The sequence below is a fragment of the Patella vulgata genome, chromosome 3 (assembly GCF_932274485.2).
Source record: "Patella vulgata chromosome 3, xgPatVulg1.2, whole genome shotgun sequence".
In the NCBI taxonomy this organism is placed as follows: Eukaryota; Metazoa; Mollusca; class Gastropoda; family Patellidae; genus Patella; species Patella vulgata.
Window position 1 is genome coordinate 45344396 of NC_065881.2, and position 16597 is coordinate 45360992.

At 35.6% G+C, this 16597-nt stretch overlaps 1 protein-coding gene across 3 annotated transcripts in view; it reads left to right on the forward strand.

The window, feature by feature from the left end:
* LOC126814583 (H(+)/Cl(-) exchange transporter 7) overlaps nt 1–16597 on the forward strand; it is a 141762-nt gene that overhangs the window by 57036 nt on the left and 68129 nt on the right. The window contains exon 1 of one of the 3 annotated variants that reach the window (XM_050539830.2): nt 14834–14921. The exons of 1 other annotated variant lie outside the window; for it this stretch is intronic. In XM_050539830.2, the coding sequence (XP_050395787.1) occupies nt 14910–14921 (12 nt within the window). In that variant the 5' untranslated portion in view covers nt 14834–14909. Of the gene's footprint in view, nt 1–14833; nt 14926–16597 lie in introns of those variants that run through there. One more of the 3 variants, XM_050539831.2, reaches the window with a different exon arrangement.

The following is a 16597-nucleotide window of genomic DNA, read 5'->3' on the forward strand; positions in this document are numbered from 1 at the left end:
GTAGAAAGGCCTCTGTTGCGATCTGATCAATGGTCTCCTGATTAGTCATGGAAAATCCATCCAAGACCAGAAAATGCACCCTCTGGGCGAAATCCTCTAGCGATTCCAGCTCTTTTTGCCTGACTGATTGCAACAGGGGCTTCTGTTTTATTGAAGTGACAGCGCAACTCCTTGACCAGTGATGAGTAGCGGGGGCAGATACCTATCTTGGTGACATATTCTAGTGCACTGCCGTTCAAGTAATCCGCCATGCAGGAAAACTTTTTCCTTTCACTCCACTGATGGCGATGTGCCTGACGCTCGAATTCAGTATGAAATACTAGCCAACTTGTTGAATCCTCCCCAGATAATCTTAGCATACTCGGTGCATTGAGACTGTGACCCCTATGACGATGGAAATAACCTTCATCATTAAAGGAAATATAGTCATCCAAAATGGTATAGTTCTTTGCATCAGATGGAGAAGAGGAGGAAGTGGATTGATCTCTATGGGAACAACCTTTCGATCTACCTGAAAAAGAATGTGAAGAAGATGACTTTTTCCTGGAAGATCTCTCCCTCTGACTGCGAGATTCGTAATGCATAGAGTCAGTCTCCTCCCCCTGCACTGACCTTTTCGCAAATCGGTTTCCTCGGAGAATATCAGTTAATGCCTCAGTGCGTTCATGTGACATTGAACGAGAACTGGCACGAAACCTTGCGTCACGACCCGTTTTGAAACCTGAACGTTGACGAGAAACACCTATTGTAGTCTAGTCATGGGAAAGAAATGCTGGAGGAATCGTTTCCTGTTCCAATGTCAAAAATGGAGGAGGAATGGTATTTACCTCAGAAGTTTTAGATCGAAAGCTATCAGCAGGGACCGACGACTTAACATTGTCACCTAAAGAATCAGGTAAGGGTTTTCCATACTTCTGGCTTTTAGGAATGGTACCCAATATATTATTTATCACCGGATCTGCAGTCTCCCCGGAAGATGTTGTCCTTAGTGGAAGCAGCTTGAACTTGCATTGAATCAGACAAAGGCAATTGTAACCCAACTCGCTCTAACATCAAAGTCATTGCTCCAATCAGTTTATCTGTTGTTTCACGGTGCATAGCCACCTGTGCATCATTTTTTCTCGAAAACTGATTATAGATCTCAGCTTGGCTAGCTTCAATTTGTGCTAATGTCAGAGTTGGCGGAAAAGCGTCTGCTGACCTACCATCAAAAACTGCCCCAAATGTAACGCGACCTTCATCTACCCAGCTGCGCCAAACGTCAGATTGCACCCCCGTGACATCACTAACATCTGCTATCGTAACAACTCCTAATACCTCCCGCCGTGTTATTATCCCCTCAGCTTTAACTCTCCCAATTCTATCAAGTTGCATTAATGACTCTAAATCAGCAGTCTGCATGTCCAATGGAAGAGCCATTATCAATCAATAAATAAAAAACAGCAAATACCAGTATTTTGTCTTTATTCCAAATAAACAATTATACTAGGTGTATGTCTAAAATTATCTTCCCTATATCTTTCCTTTTCATGCACCTATACTAATAACAAGTGCAACCAAAAATGAAGATGAGAAGTTAATGAAAGAACCAACTGTGAATGAAGTCAGAAAAAATACTAATTTCCAGTTGATATGTATGTTAATTGTAACCAATGCCAAATGTACATAAACGTCAATATTGAAAATTATTAACTGGAATAAATACACTCAAATATATCAAATAGTAATTGTAATTTTTGGCAGCTATGACCGCCCATACAATATCACTAACACGGTCGTTAATAGCAACTAATCATGTGACCACGCTCCTTTGTTGACATGAAACAAAGAATATTATCTTGATTTATATCACAATCTAATATATGATCTGTGAACAGATTCTTATTAACTCTTCGCTCTATATATATATCTATCAATTAAGTATTGTTTAATGGTCGAGAGCGAGACATTAAGTAATATATTGTAACAACATGAGGGCCGTAGGCCCGAATGTTTTTACAATATATTACGCAATGTCGTAAGCTCGAGACCATTAAACATCTTAAAATACTGACACTCCGCACGAGCTTTTACGTCACACTAGTCCAATATCTCACTGGTACGAATAAAGTACTATTGGCAAGTTGCCCGTACGATTATTTGAAATAATGGTACGCCAACATCAAAGGGTGACGTCACATCTGTATTTTAAAGATGAATAGTCGCTTGATGAACCATCAGTAATCTTTGGATAAATTTCAAGAAAGTTTTTCAGAGAATTTTCTAAAATAATAGTGCGATTTGGCCAAATTTTGAGACAAGGTATAAGTAATTTATCCATGCGTAAAGAATATTAGTTACCGTGCCATCAGATATACAAAATCTCTCACCAAGATCAATATTTGTTAATCCCATTCTCAGTTTCATTAGCAGTAGAAAATATTCGTCTTCCATTAGTAATTTATGGGCTGTCGGTCTTGTTTTGATTTGATCAGTTTTCAGAAATATCTTGTGTGTCATTGTTATCGGGCAAGTTTTCGGTATCAATCTGACTTGATTTTGATGCATTTGTATTCCAATATGTTAAATCCGGTGAAATGTGTGAACAATTTAAATTCTTTCTCAGCACTTGTACACTTAGACAGTAAATGTGAAACTGAAAATTTATGCATGCATGACATTTGTTGAAAACGTCTCTCAAGATCACCACAGAAGTCATCATCATATGTTTGGGTTTTTGGAGATACTGTCTCCCTCTCACTTTGATGCCGTATCTTTCACTTCGTCCTCTTCCACTCGTCTAGCTGTCAATTTTGTTAAAACATTAGAGTACCTTAGAATTACTTCCTTTGTCCATTCAAAAATTTGTGGTATAGCATCGAATTTCAATCTTTTTGTCCCCCGCCTTTCGAAGAAAGCAGGGGACTATTAAAATGGGTTCGTCCGTCTGTCTGTCTGTCTGTCCGTCTGTCTGTCCTTCTGTCTGTCCGTCTGTCTGTCCGTCACACTTTTTGGGACACAATAACTCTCTTCCTAATTGAGCTAGAATGTTCAAACTTGGTGTATGTGTTTATTAGGTCAATGCCTTGATGGAGTTCGAAGATGAGCATTTTCCGCTTAGGGTAAGCAGAGATAAGCAATTTGATTGGTTGATGCTTTGGGACACGATAACTCTCTTCCTAATTGGGCTAGAATGTTCAAACTTGGTGTATGTGTTGATTAGGTCAATGCTTTGATGGAGTTCGAAGATGAGCATTTTCCGCTTAGGGTAAGCAGAGATAAGCAATTTGATTGGTTGATGCTTTGGGACACGATAACTTTTAATTGAGCTAGAATGTTCAAACTTGGTGTATGTGTTTATTAGGTCAATGCCTTGATGGAGTTCGAAGATGAGCATTTTCCGCTTAGGGTAAGCAGAGATAAGCAATTTGATTGGTTGATACTTTGGGGCACGATAACTCTCTTCCTAATTGAGCTAGAATGTTCAAACTTGGTGTATGTGTTGATTAGGTCAATGCCTTGATGGAGTTCGAAGATGAGCATTTTCCGCTTAGGGTAAGCAGAGATAAGCAATTTGATTGGTTGATGCTTTGGGACACGATAACTTTAGTTCTAATTAAGTGAGATTGATGAAACTTGGTGTATAGTTTCATTACAGTAATACCTTGACTAAGTTTGATAATGAGCATTTTCTGCTCAGGGTAAGCAGAGCGATACGCAATTTGATTGGTCGAGACTTTGGAAAACAATAACTCTCCTACTTTGATTGTCCCCCGCCTTTCGAAGAAAGCAGGGAACTATTAAAATGTGTTCGTCCGTCTGTCTGTTTGTCTGTCTGTCCGTTCCGCTTATGGTAAGCAGAGATAAACAATTTGATTGGTTGATCTTCGAATTGAGTAAATGTTCATGCTTATTGTCCCCCGCCTTTCGAAGAAAGCAGGGAACTATTAAAATGGGTTCGTCCGTCTGTCTGTTTGTCTGTCCGTTCCGCTTAGGGTAAGCAGAGATAAACAATTTGATTGGTTGATGCTTTGGGACACTATAACTTTAGTTCTAATTAAGTGAGAGTGATGAAACTTGGTGTATAGTTTCATTACAGTAATACCTTGACTAAGATCGATAATGAGCATTTTCTGCTCAGATTAAGCAGAGCGATAAGCAATTTGATTTGCTGAGACTTTGGAACACAATAACTCTCTAATTATTTTCCTATTTCGGCGGGGGACATCAGCCTCACTGTTGGCTTGTTTTATTTGCATCAGGCTCAATGAATGCCTTGGGTAAAAAATGTTCACTACATATTTTTGTTTGAGAATTAACATTAAAAAATCTAGGGTCTCTTTTCATTTTCACAATCCATGCTTTTAAGAGAGGTTTGTTTTTTATTGGGAGACAATGAAAAGATAAGTCCTTACACTTTTCCGAATTGTTCTTACACCCTCCTGCACAACAATAATGCGGCATAACAATGGCGGGTGTCAGCACGAAGGCCTACACCAGTGCAGTACCTAAATGTCAGTCACGAGAATGTGGACAAATCGATAATAATAACATAATATTAAAACAATATTAAGTCGTATATGTTTGTGATAAACACATGGGAGTTCTGTAATGTTAATATAATCAACTTGATTAGCCTTATAAAACTATAAACAGTTTGTTTATGTTGTTACAAGAACCATTACACATGCTACGCTATGACGCGAAAGTTGTAGTGTTGTACCCAATTCAGGTTACATGACATGCTTGATGATGTTAGCTGATTTTGTCTAAAAAATTGGTGTATAGGTTAGAAGGGAACTTTTATTATTGTCACAATTTAATGGATCATAAAGTTTCAAGTACAGGAGCAAATATTTGATTGACATGCTCTATTGCTGGTGTCTTAATAATTTTGTTTATAAATCATTGATATGAACAAAAGTGTTTTTTTTTTTAATATGAAATAGAAAATTCCTGATAATGTCTCTTATGCATGTCATCGCGAATGATGAATGTTCTGGATGATGTTAAATAGATCTCTTGCTCTTAAGTTTTCCAGCATATAAAACAGATTCCTATTTTTTTATACAGCCACATTTTCATTGTCACTTATATTGTTGTCGCCCCTGTCCGTCTGGACGTCTGTCCGTCCATCCACAATTTGTTTGTGGACACTCTACAGTTCACAATTTATATCCGATTTTGACAAAACTTGACATATTGGTCTATCTACCAAAGATCTCGGATCCTATTAATATTGGCATGTATCAGACGATAACTTCATGGATTATGGCCCCTGATTGTACAAAAAATCACGTTTTTAGCTTGTGGACACTCTAGAGGTAACAATTTTGATCCGATATTGATGAAACTTGAAATGCATGTTTATAACCCATAGATCTTGGTTCCTTTCGATATTCGCGCATATCAGATCGTAATTTACTGGATTATGGTCCCTGATTGGTCAAAAAATCACATTTTTAGCTTGTGGATTCTCTAGAGGTCACAATTTTTTTTTCGATTTTAAAAACCGTTTAGATCACTATTCCACCATAATGAAGGTTGAATTCAAATTTTGGTAACATCGAAATGAAACTGCCGCCAAAATGGCTGCTCTTTGTATGCAAATTGTATATAAGTATGTAATTCAAAGGTTATGGACCCTCAAGAGGTCACAATTTTTATCCATTTTTGATGGAACTTAAAACATATCTTTATATTCCAAAAATCTCATCCCCTTTTGATATTTGCGCATTTAAATTCAGACCATAACTTTCTGGATTATGACCCCTGATTGTACAAAAACTTGTTTTTGTTTTTAGCTTGTTCTCTAAAGACAGGGGTGTTAACCAGGGCTGCCGACAACCAGTATGGCAGCGCAATTTGCGATACATATTTTGTCCGTTGCTAATCAAAAATTAAAATCATTAATATGCCTGTCATTTTGGATATTGACACAAGGATAATCCACATTTGAAGACTAGAAGGCTTTCTCAACACTTTCAACGTGTATAAAATATTGAATAAAATTTTATAAACAAAACTGAATTCTCCGAGTGACATTTTCTACTCGAACTACCCAGACACAATTCATTATACGGTACTATATAATACAGGGACATAACTCTATGAATAGGGACTATTAAACCGGAAATAGGGAATCAAGTAGTACCACTCACGTTGCGAGACATCAAGTAATTATATCATATTCATTTTAAAAGAAATAAATCCAGTGTATCCCCCACGTATTGTAAATAAAATATAAAAAAATTAATATATGTTAACGTATTGTAAAATGATAAATCAAAGTAAAAATTCCCGTAAAATATTGTGTGTGTCTAGTTAATCGAAGTGCGCCCGATTTAACAAAAATAGCAATACACGATAAAAAGCAGACGAAATTGTTTTCTAACGAAGATTTCTAACGTAACAAAAAATAACAATTAAAACTAGAACTGCGAAGCAGTAATGACGAGTTTCACTGGTGCCACGTTACCATTGAACTTATGTCACTTTTGGTGCCATGTTACTCTTGAACTCATCGCTTCCAGTACCAATGGAACCGATAAATAGATATGCACAAACTTTGCACGCATCAAATAAAATGGAAGCAGAATCAACCAAATCCAGCAATGTCAATTCATTTTATACATGTGTTACATGTAAGTGATCCTGACAAAATTACATTACTTCCGGTGATAATCAATTAGTTTTATGAAATCAGAAATGGCATAAGGCATCACATGGTGAAAATTTTATGTAAATCGAATAATAATTGCCACTTTTATAGACCAAAAACCTTAAAAAGTGACTTGTAGAAAATCGTCTATTTCTCTGCAACCGTACAAGTTAGAAACCATATTTTGGTATCTGTATGATCATATGGGTTCAATCTATGCGTTGACTGGAATCAAATATCATAATTTTAAATACTTTACAAATCAGACGCATTTGAATAAAATATCTGCTTTGGAGGCTAAAAATACAGTTTTCGCCAAAATGACGTTACTTCCGGTGATAATGAAAATCTTAAATTACTTGTATGAAATCGTAAATGGCATTAGGTATCACACAGTGAAAATTTTATGAAAATCGAATAATAATTGACACTTTTATGGACCAAAAACCTTGAAAAGTGACCTGTTGAAAATCGCCTATTTCTCCGCAACTGAACAAGTTAGAAACCATTTTATGATATCTATATGATCCCATGGGTTCATTCTATTAGTTGATTGGAATCAAATATCCAAATTTTAAATAAATAACAAATACGACTCACCTGAATAAATTATTTGTTTCGAAAGCTATAAATATAGTTTTTGCCCAAATTACGTCATTTCCGATGATATTGAAAATGTTAAATTGGTTTGACCTAGTCACAATTGACATTACGCATCAAATGGTATCACTTTTATGATAATCCAATAATAATTGATTCTTTTACAGGCAAAATAGCGTAAAAAGGGACACTTGCAAAATTGACCATTTCTCGGCAACTGCTCATATTACAAACTAATTTTGAGATAGATTCTCTTCGTATGAATTAATGCTACAAGTTTATGAAAGTCAAAAAGAAATATTTTAAAATATGAAACGCCTGAATGGGTTGTAAATAGCTCAATTTTACACCGTTTTTCACCTTTAAACTGAAATGGCGCAAAAATGAAATCGAAATTAAAAATTGTAGTTTTGGTCAAAATTACGTAATTTCCGCTGCTGACAGAAAGCTTTATCGGTAATAAAAAAGTTGAGACTTTGCACCATTGAGCATATGAACTTTGTTTTATACAAATCGAGCAATAAATAATTAACCTAGAACCCATGAACTGAATTAGCCAATAGCGGCCAAGGTGAATTATCGATACAAAAATTTTTCATATTTTTGCTCAAATTACATGACCCTTTAATTAAAGGTAGAGCGCCATAAAAAAATATTACTAAATAAAAAAGTTTTTTGTCAAAATTTAAATTTTCAAAATTTGGCGCCTAATATCTTCGAAGATTAATCAAAAATCAAAAATCTAAACAATCGTGGCTAATTGCCGTGTCTCGGGCTATGTCAAAATGTATCAAATGTTAAAATCCGACAATTATTGTTAATATTACGGCAATATTTCAAAAAACAACAACTTCGGTGATTTCGGACATTTCGCATTGTCACAGAAAGTTCGAAATAGCTTTAATCTCTAAGTCACACCCACTTTCCAATTAAAACCGAAGACATCGAGTTGATCCGACAAATAGTTTCTGAGATATGCTCAAGTGGAAAAAAAAAAAATAATAATAATAAGAAGAATAATAATCTTAACAAAAACAATAGTGTTTCACAAAATTTGACTTTTTGATTAGCAGTGCTGCTAATCAACTGTGTTAACCATAATAACCTCAGATGTGTTGATATTATAAGTAGTGAAAAGTCTGGTAATGTACTAAATTCATTTAATCTCTGTATTTTAAACTATCAGTCAATCAGGAATAAAACTGATGAACTACAGGGATATTTGCTAGATAATGATTTGGACATATTTCTTAAACCAAATAATGCAGTTATTCTACTCAAACTTTTGCCATAAAACTATTCTGCAGTTACTGAAAATCGAGTTTGTCTTAGAGGAGATGGACTAGCTGTAATTCATAAATCAGTACTAGAAACACCAAAAAATCAGCCCTTTGGTCCTTTCACATCTTTTGATCTCCTTCACGATGTTTTAAAATATTCTAATGAAGTCCTAAGAATTGTTTGTTTTTACCAGCAGTCATCATCCAGTCTTGATGTTTTTACAGATTTACTGTATAAAATTTTTAACTCGTCTTCTCGATTACTACTAGTTGGGGATTTAATGGTAAATTTTCATCTTGATGATGCTGAGTGTAGCATATCAAATAAATTTTATGATATTTTGGATTTATTTAATCTTAAACAGCATACCTCTGGCAGTACGCACAGAAAAGGTCATTACTCAATGTGGTGATCACCAAGGTTTTAAATGACACTGTGGACGATGTTTATATTTATGATGACCTGGTTTCCGACCATTTCTGTATTTTTACTAAACTAGGATCAATAAAATTGTACCGAAACAACAGACAATTACATATAGAAAACATTCTATGGTCTGATATTATTAACTCTAAAATAATTGAGAAGCTTGATAGAGCAAAAAGTGATAATGAAATATTCTGACTGACCATGCTCCCATTAAAAAAGTCGAATTTGCTATTCGACCAAATCGGAAATAGTTGACTGAGTGAAATCCATAGACAATCCTTGGAATTAAGGGTTTGGCGAAGTTCTAAACTTGAAATTAATAGACAGTTACATTGTATATACTCAAGTGCGAAATTCAACAAATAATTTGATTGATAGACTAAAAGATGACTATTTTAGAACAAATCAGTGTTAAATGAAATGAAATGAAATGGGGTTTAATGTCCTACTGTTCTGCTCCGAACTGGGCTAATGAAGACGGGCATACGCCATACAGTGTGCTATGAGGGAAATTTTGCCCAGACAGCGGCACTATGATCTACTCTTATATCGAATTTCAACTGTCACGGGAACTTTTATGTGCACGCCAATGTGTACATGGGACCTCGGTTTTTCGTCCCAACCGGGGGGGTTGGATGGCCAAATGGTTAGCATGTGCGCGTTGTATCATAAGACCTGTTATTGAGTCAACTGCCGTGGTTTCGAATTCCCCGTTGTACGTGACAAGGAGTAGGTCGCCCGTCCAACCTCGTGGGTTTTCTCCGGGTCCTCCGGTTTCCTCCCACTGCCAAAGACCCCTACGCGCAAACAAATTATTGAAATAAAAATTAAAAACCATATGTTAGTCCCGAAATGACCTAGTTTGTGTCGAGTGGATGTTAAACCCCATTTCTCTCTCTCTCTCTCTCTTTCGTCCCAACTGAACATCTAGACAGCTGTCCTTGTCATGCCCTTCACACTGCATCATTGACAAGGAGGAACCACCCCGGAAATCTAGATGAACTTTCTCAGCCAATGGAGGGTTCGAACACCCAACCTCCAGGCTAGCAAACCAGCATCTTACCCACTTAGCCACCATGACACCCCCCGCCCCCCCCCCCCCCCCAGTGTTAATAAGGATAACCAAAAGTACTTCAAAACATAGTCAATAGTATCCTGAAACTGCATAATCAACAAATACTACCAGATCATACACAGAATGTTGATCTTGTTGAAGTATTTTCTAAATACTTATCGAAACTTTATCTAAACTGCTTTTGACACGATCGACCAAGCACTTCTGCTTAAATCGCTAACATTTGGGACCTAGAAATTGACAAAAGTGGGTCGCAACGCATATAATACTGTAATATGAATGTATATAAACTGATTTACATTCAATGGTTTCCGTTTTTACTCCAGTTTCAAATCAGTTATGTTCGGCGAAATAAGCCAGCAGTCTCAATCGAGTGCAAATTTCTAGCATCTGATTATTCCAGTCTACGTACGCCGTTTGATTTGGTGCAATGTGTCTAGCCTCGTTCTTCGAGTCTCTTGTTACAACTGGAGCTAAAGCGCATTATGGTACACGATTCGTGTACCAATGGTAAAATGTTTATTTTGTCTTAAATATTGGATATCAAAAGCCCATCTTTTTCCGGTAAGATCACAACATCAATGTTGATTTAATTTGACAAATAAATCGTGTTTTCAATGTTGAAGATTTTGGATGATATTGAGTTAGAGACTTAGCTACTTAAAACGCTTAAAAGATTATTTTGGAATAACTGGCTGTGTGAGTTTTCACTTTTTTGAAAATCCCTTTATCATAAAACTAGCAAACGACATGCTTCAAAATTACTTGTAATATATTGAAAACACTCTCTACTTTAGTGTTTAGGTACACTTGAGCATCTATTTGTTTACCATATTACATAAATAATTGTTCATTTTCATTATTTACCTGTCAAAAGTCGGCATGCTTGATTTACACCTTGAGCTTTTACTACGTGCTCTCTGATTGGCTGCACACGACCAATCAGTTCGGTGTTTGAATAGTACTTTCTGCGCTGATCGCACTAGCGTTTCGCAAGTAAGAGGAAGCAGCCGAATTCATCACTTGTTCTTGTACCACGGCCCGATGGCAATATAGGTATGGGAATAGTAACTATTCCATTTATTAGCCGGGAAAAGTAGCTTTTCCGCCATGCTAATAAACTATATTTAATTTTGACTGTTATTTGTCGATGATTTAAAAAGTATTTAAACGTCGTGATTTAGTTAGGTTTAGTTATGAATTTTTCGCGCTCATACATTTAACATTTAACGTGGCTTTCTGCATTTTCTAATATTACTGCGCTTTCAGTTTGAATTGTTTTGTATTTATACTCGTCAATTATACTTGGCGCAGGTCACTCTTGCAAAGTGATTCCTCCATGGAGCTTTTTTTACTTTGTGGATTTTTGTCTGCATGTATGTTAATTCGGTCTTGTTTTTTTTTATGTCATTAGTTTTATTGTGCGGACCTTTGTGCAAACCGGTACCTGCATTGTTTCGTGTGTAACAATTGTGCCTGCCGTCTGAGTTTTATCTTGCTTGGAGCCAAATCCAGCATTTAGGATGTGGTCTTGAACGGGTAGAACCAGTATTAATGTAGGCGGAAAGACGCATAAGATTCGTAGTTGTTGAAAGTTACTATGGTACAATAGTCATGGACTCTCGAGATTACATTTCAATTTGTTGTTTTGTAAAAACGTACCTTCATATTCATCTGGTAAACACTGGGATATTGCTAAACCCTTATCTTGGAACATGAGGCCCATTTAATTGGTTAGGGATAAACTCCTTCATTCATTCATTTATTCATCTACATGTATTTATTTATTTATTCATTTATTATAGGGTTGTCAGATGTTACAATTTGTTTAATAAAACTTTTGGAATAATAAAAAATCGCTTGTTTTCTCTGAATCGATGTTTGGGGCAAACCATTGAGCATCTAGTATATGAATCCCTGTTTCTTCTGAATAAACCCACAGTTGGAGGTTTTGTGTCTGGTAAAAGGGGCGGGACTTACTTTGCATTTATTTAAACTGAGAGTTGGGACGTGATTGGATATCCCGGGCACCTTTAGTTTTGGCGAGCTTGAACCTACATTTTTGCTTATAAGTCCCTAGATACCTCATTTTTGTCGGACTTGCCCTTGTATTACATATTGCTGAGCTTCGTGGGATATATTTTTGCCAGTCATAAGCCCCTCCTACTACACTGGCTATGCCCTGAAATGGTTTAAATCGAATCGATAATGTAATAAACTGGATGAAAAGCAATTTTTTAAAACTGAACGATGATAAAACTAAACTATTAAAAATAGGAACCAATCATAGACTCTCGAAAATTATTAATGTGGGTGTTGCTATCATACATTCAAGTAACTGTGTACGAACTTTGGTGTTAAATTGACATGACAGAACATGTGTCGAATATATGTAAATCTGTTAATCTATATAATATAGGTCGCATAAAAACTTTATTGATACTGATACTTCTAAAATGTTTGTCAACTCATTTGTAATCTCTGGATTTAATAAATTGTACCTTGTTATTGTTTAATTTGCCTTCTCATCTGCTAAATAGACTACAAAAAATTCAAAACATGGCCACTCGAATTATAACTAGAACTAAACTTTGTGAACTAACATAAACTGCATTGGTTGCCAGTTACTAGAAGAATTGACTTTAAAATACTTTCCCTAACATACTCTATCATTAATATTGAAGACTCACCTGGCTACCACAAACAGCTCCTCACGCCATATATTCCTCCACACACACACTAAGGTCACAAAATAAAAACTTATTAATGCCCTATCATGCAAAATCCACATTTGGTGAAAGATCTTTTAGTTTTGCTGCTTTTAAACCATGGAACTTACCTTCTGATGTTAAAAGCCCCGTTTACACTTGTCCGTGATAAGCATGCCGTTCTGGGCACGGTACCAGGCCGCGATAAATTTCAAGAAATTGACCCGTTCACATTACTCTAAAATAACCGGTCTCAGAACCGTGCCAAGCACGCCAAATGTGGAACTCTTCACAGAAAAGTTAATTTCAGTCCCTATACAAATTACCCAGATGAAAAAAATTATGATGGTGGATTTAGTTTGAGGAGCCATTTTGACAGAACTGATGACAGAACTGTCAATGTTTGTGGGGAAAAAAGGTCAAGGTTCGTTTGGCGCATGCGCAATTATCTGTACAGAAACCGTGCTCAGACCAGATAGCGTTACAATAAGAAAATTTAACCGCATCGCGCCTGGTACTCAGTACGGCACGCTTATGTTTGACTCGTTTACACTAAAAAAAAATTAACCGTGCCTTGCCAGGTACCGTTCCTGGCATGCTTAAAATTTGTAATGTAAACGGGGTTTATGATTCCTCTTCTGTTTTTAAGAAATAGGGAGGGTTGGGGATGGCTGAAAGGTTAGCACATGCACGCTGTATCATAAGGTCTGTCATTGAGTTAACTGACATGGTTTCGATTCTCCAGTTGTACGTGACAAGGAATAGGGTCGTCTTTCCAACCTCATGGGTTTTCTCCGGGTCCCTGGTTTCCTCCCACTGCTAAAGACCCTTATGCGCAAGCGAATTACTGAATTAAAATTGAACCTTTTGTTAGTCCAGAAATGACCTAGTTTGTATCGACGATGTTAAACCCCATTTCTCTTTCTCTCTTTAAGAAAAAGATAAAGACTTATCATTTTTAAAAGCCATTTTAATTGTTAAATGCTTAAATGTTTTCAGAGTTTGCTTTTTATAATTGCATAGCATATTCTTATTTTAACTGTGCAATGTTGAAAGGTGTTTCTTTGGGTTTTTTTAATTTTTAATCTTGATATGTTTTTATATCCAATAGTTTAAATTTTGATCCGTGATATTTTTTATAGAGATTTTTATTTTGTATTTTTACCATAATGAAATAGCGCCATAGAACAACAAAATGTTGGATTATAGGTACTCTGTAAATAAATTATTAATATTATTATAGTTATGACATAATATTGTGGTTTATTTTGAAGACAAAACCTTAGTTTAACTCTTGTCATAAAAATATTGTCATTTTTTCATCTTGTTCTAATCTTGTCTGTGTGGTTAAACTACCATATTTTAAATAGTTTTGTTGAGATGTTTCAGTACTAAAATAAATTTAAAGATTTCAAGGTATTAATCCATCTCCTTTGAGAAGATTCCTTCCAAAAGAATAAAAAAGACCTCTAGGTTATTGTTCTAATTAGAAAAGCCTGGTGCAGCATATATTGGTCAAAATCAGTGTTCAGCAAGAGCTGACAGTGTTTATTTAAATGAAAAAACAGCAGGTTTTGATAATAATTTACAAAGATGAGTCCCCAGAGCCCCATTTTTGCTTGCTATGCTGACAGACACCTCCCCCGCCCAAATATGAATTTTGCTCCATTATTTGAGTGTTGTTAATTGATTTAAGACTTCTTCAGCTTAAAGAGTTGGATAAAGTGATTTCAATACCAGTATTGTTTCTAAAAAATACTATGGACTAGTACATGCAAGTATGCAATGATATGGAAAAACACAACCTTAACCATGTGCAAATTCATTACTATACAATATAAATAAAAATAATGGATTTAATTTGCACTTACTTAGACCACACCATATATATTATTTCCTGAAACTATTTACCAAACGAGGAAATAATGTAAGATGCACAACTTTTTATGATTTCGAAAACATTCTAACATCTCAGCTTGATCTGCAGTAACATTTTAAAATTTTGCGTCATTATCTCTGTACCTGCAACTTTTTATATATGCTTATGCAGATATTCTATATATCTACATCTAAACAAATTATTGACTACATTTGTTTTATAAAAGTGTGAAGTTGAGATGTAGTGAAACAAGCACTTGTTTTCAATCCCATTGTTTCATCACTAACATCCAACGATATGGTCGACATCGTAGGTATACATTTATTGATTAAATCCTACTAGTTTGTAAAACTAGAGGACACCTTATAGTTATAGCTAGGAATTTTCAGGTAGTTGGACGCAAACTTAAGATATGTCTCTCATACCTTTGAAATTATAGTGTTCATTAAATAATCTAAAATTTCAAATTTATTTTCCAAAAAAGATTTGAGGAATTAAGTGAACAACAATAATCAAATAATTTTGGTGAAGTGTATTAGTTTTCAGTAGTTATAACAGATATTGGTATATTTGAGTAACTGAACCCTTTTGCTGTATAATTTGTGTGAATTGTGAGTTTTTAGTTGATTACTCAGTGGCACAACATAAATGGTAGTTATCTGTGTTGGATCGATTCAGTTATTTGTGTAGGTTATAGAATTGTAAATATGAAGGATGCCGTACCTCTACTTTTTTAATACCATGGAATTATATACTTTCAAAAAAAATGGAAAATCTCCGGTAAGTTAAACAAATTATTCAGAAATTAAGCACATAACCAGCATAATATTATGTCTTTTCAAGAGGAATTTTAAAGAGGAAACCTTTCTAATAAAAACAAAGTTTGGAACTTCACTAGAACCAAGAAAAGGGTATATACATGTTTCTGATGGATCAGTGGTGTATTTAGTGGTGTGGGGTGGGATGTGGGTAGCCATTGGGCCATCTCAGTTTTTATTTTATTTAACCAGATATGCTCAAAATATTGCAGTTTTGAGGTATATTTAATGATATAAAATCTGTTTACGGGGGTTAAATGTTAGGCAACTTTGATCTCCTAGTCATGATATGCAGATGTTTACTTTTGCCAGAACACCTGATATCACATTTAACAGGGTTGTCTTATTGATGTTTGAATTTTTATTGTCTGTCTTGCATTCATGTAGGGGGGGGGGGGGCGAATGGTTAACATGTGCGCACTGTACCATAAGGCCTGTCATTGAGTCAACTGGCGTGGTTTCAAATCCTCGGTTGTACGTGACAAGGAGTAGGGTCGCCTGTCCATGGGTTTTCTTCGAGTCCTTCGGGTTCCTCCCACTGCTAAAGACCCCTACGCGCAAGCGAATTATTGACATAAAATTAAACCATATGTTAGTCCCAAAATGACCTAGATTGTGTTGAGTGGACATCAAACTCCATTTCTCTCTCTCTCTCTGCATTCATGTAATGTTTGTTTTGTCTGTATTTTGTTGAGAATTTTACCTACTTTGTCCACAAATGTACAGGTATTATGATTTTATATATTTAGTAGAACTTTCATTCCTTACTGGCATGTACTCTTAGTTGTGAACTGTATTGACGTACCAGTAATTGAATGTACGGTGTAGGAAGAACTTGGAATCATGTTTCAAATATAATTCTAAGTGGCAATGGCTCAGGTATAAGTTAGTGTTTGGGTAACACAAATACGCCACTGGTTTTCATGTTTTGTAAATATATCCATATTTAACACAACCGCAACACCGCAGACCTTAACTCAGTTACTCAGGCTGATTTCAAATACAGAGGGGTCTAAGGTTGAGTTAAACAGTGTTACACCAGTGCTACACTGATCTGACACTAAACCACCTTATCCCAGGGTTTGAATTGACCCATTATACGGTACAATACAGTACTGCACTCACAAGAAATAAGCAGACCTAATGATAATGACTAAAGAAGAAAAA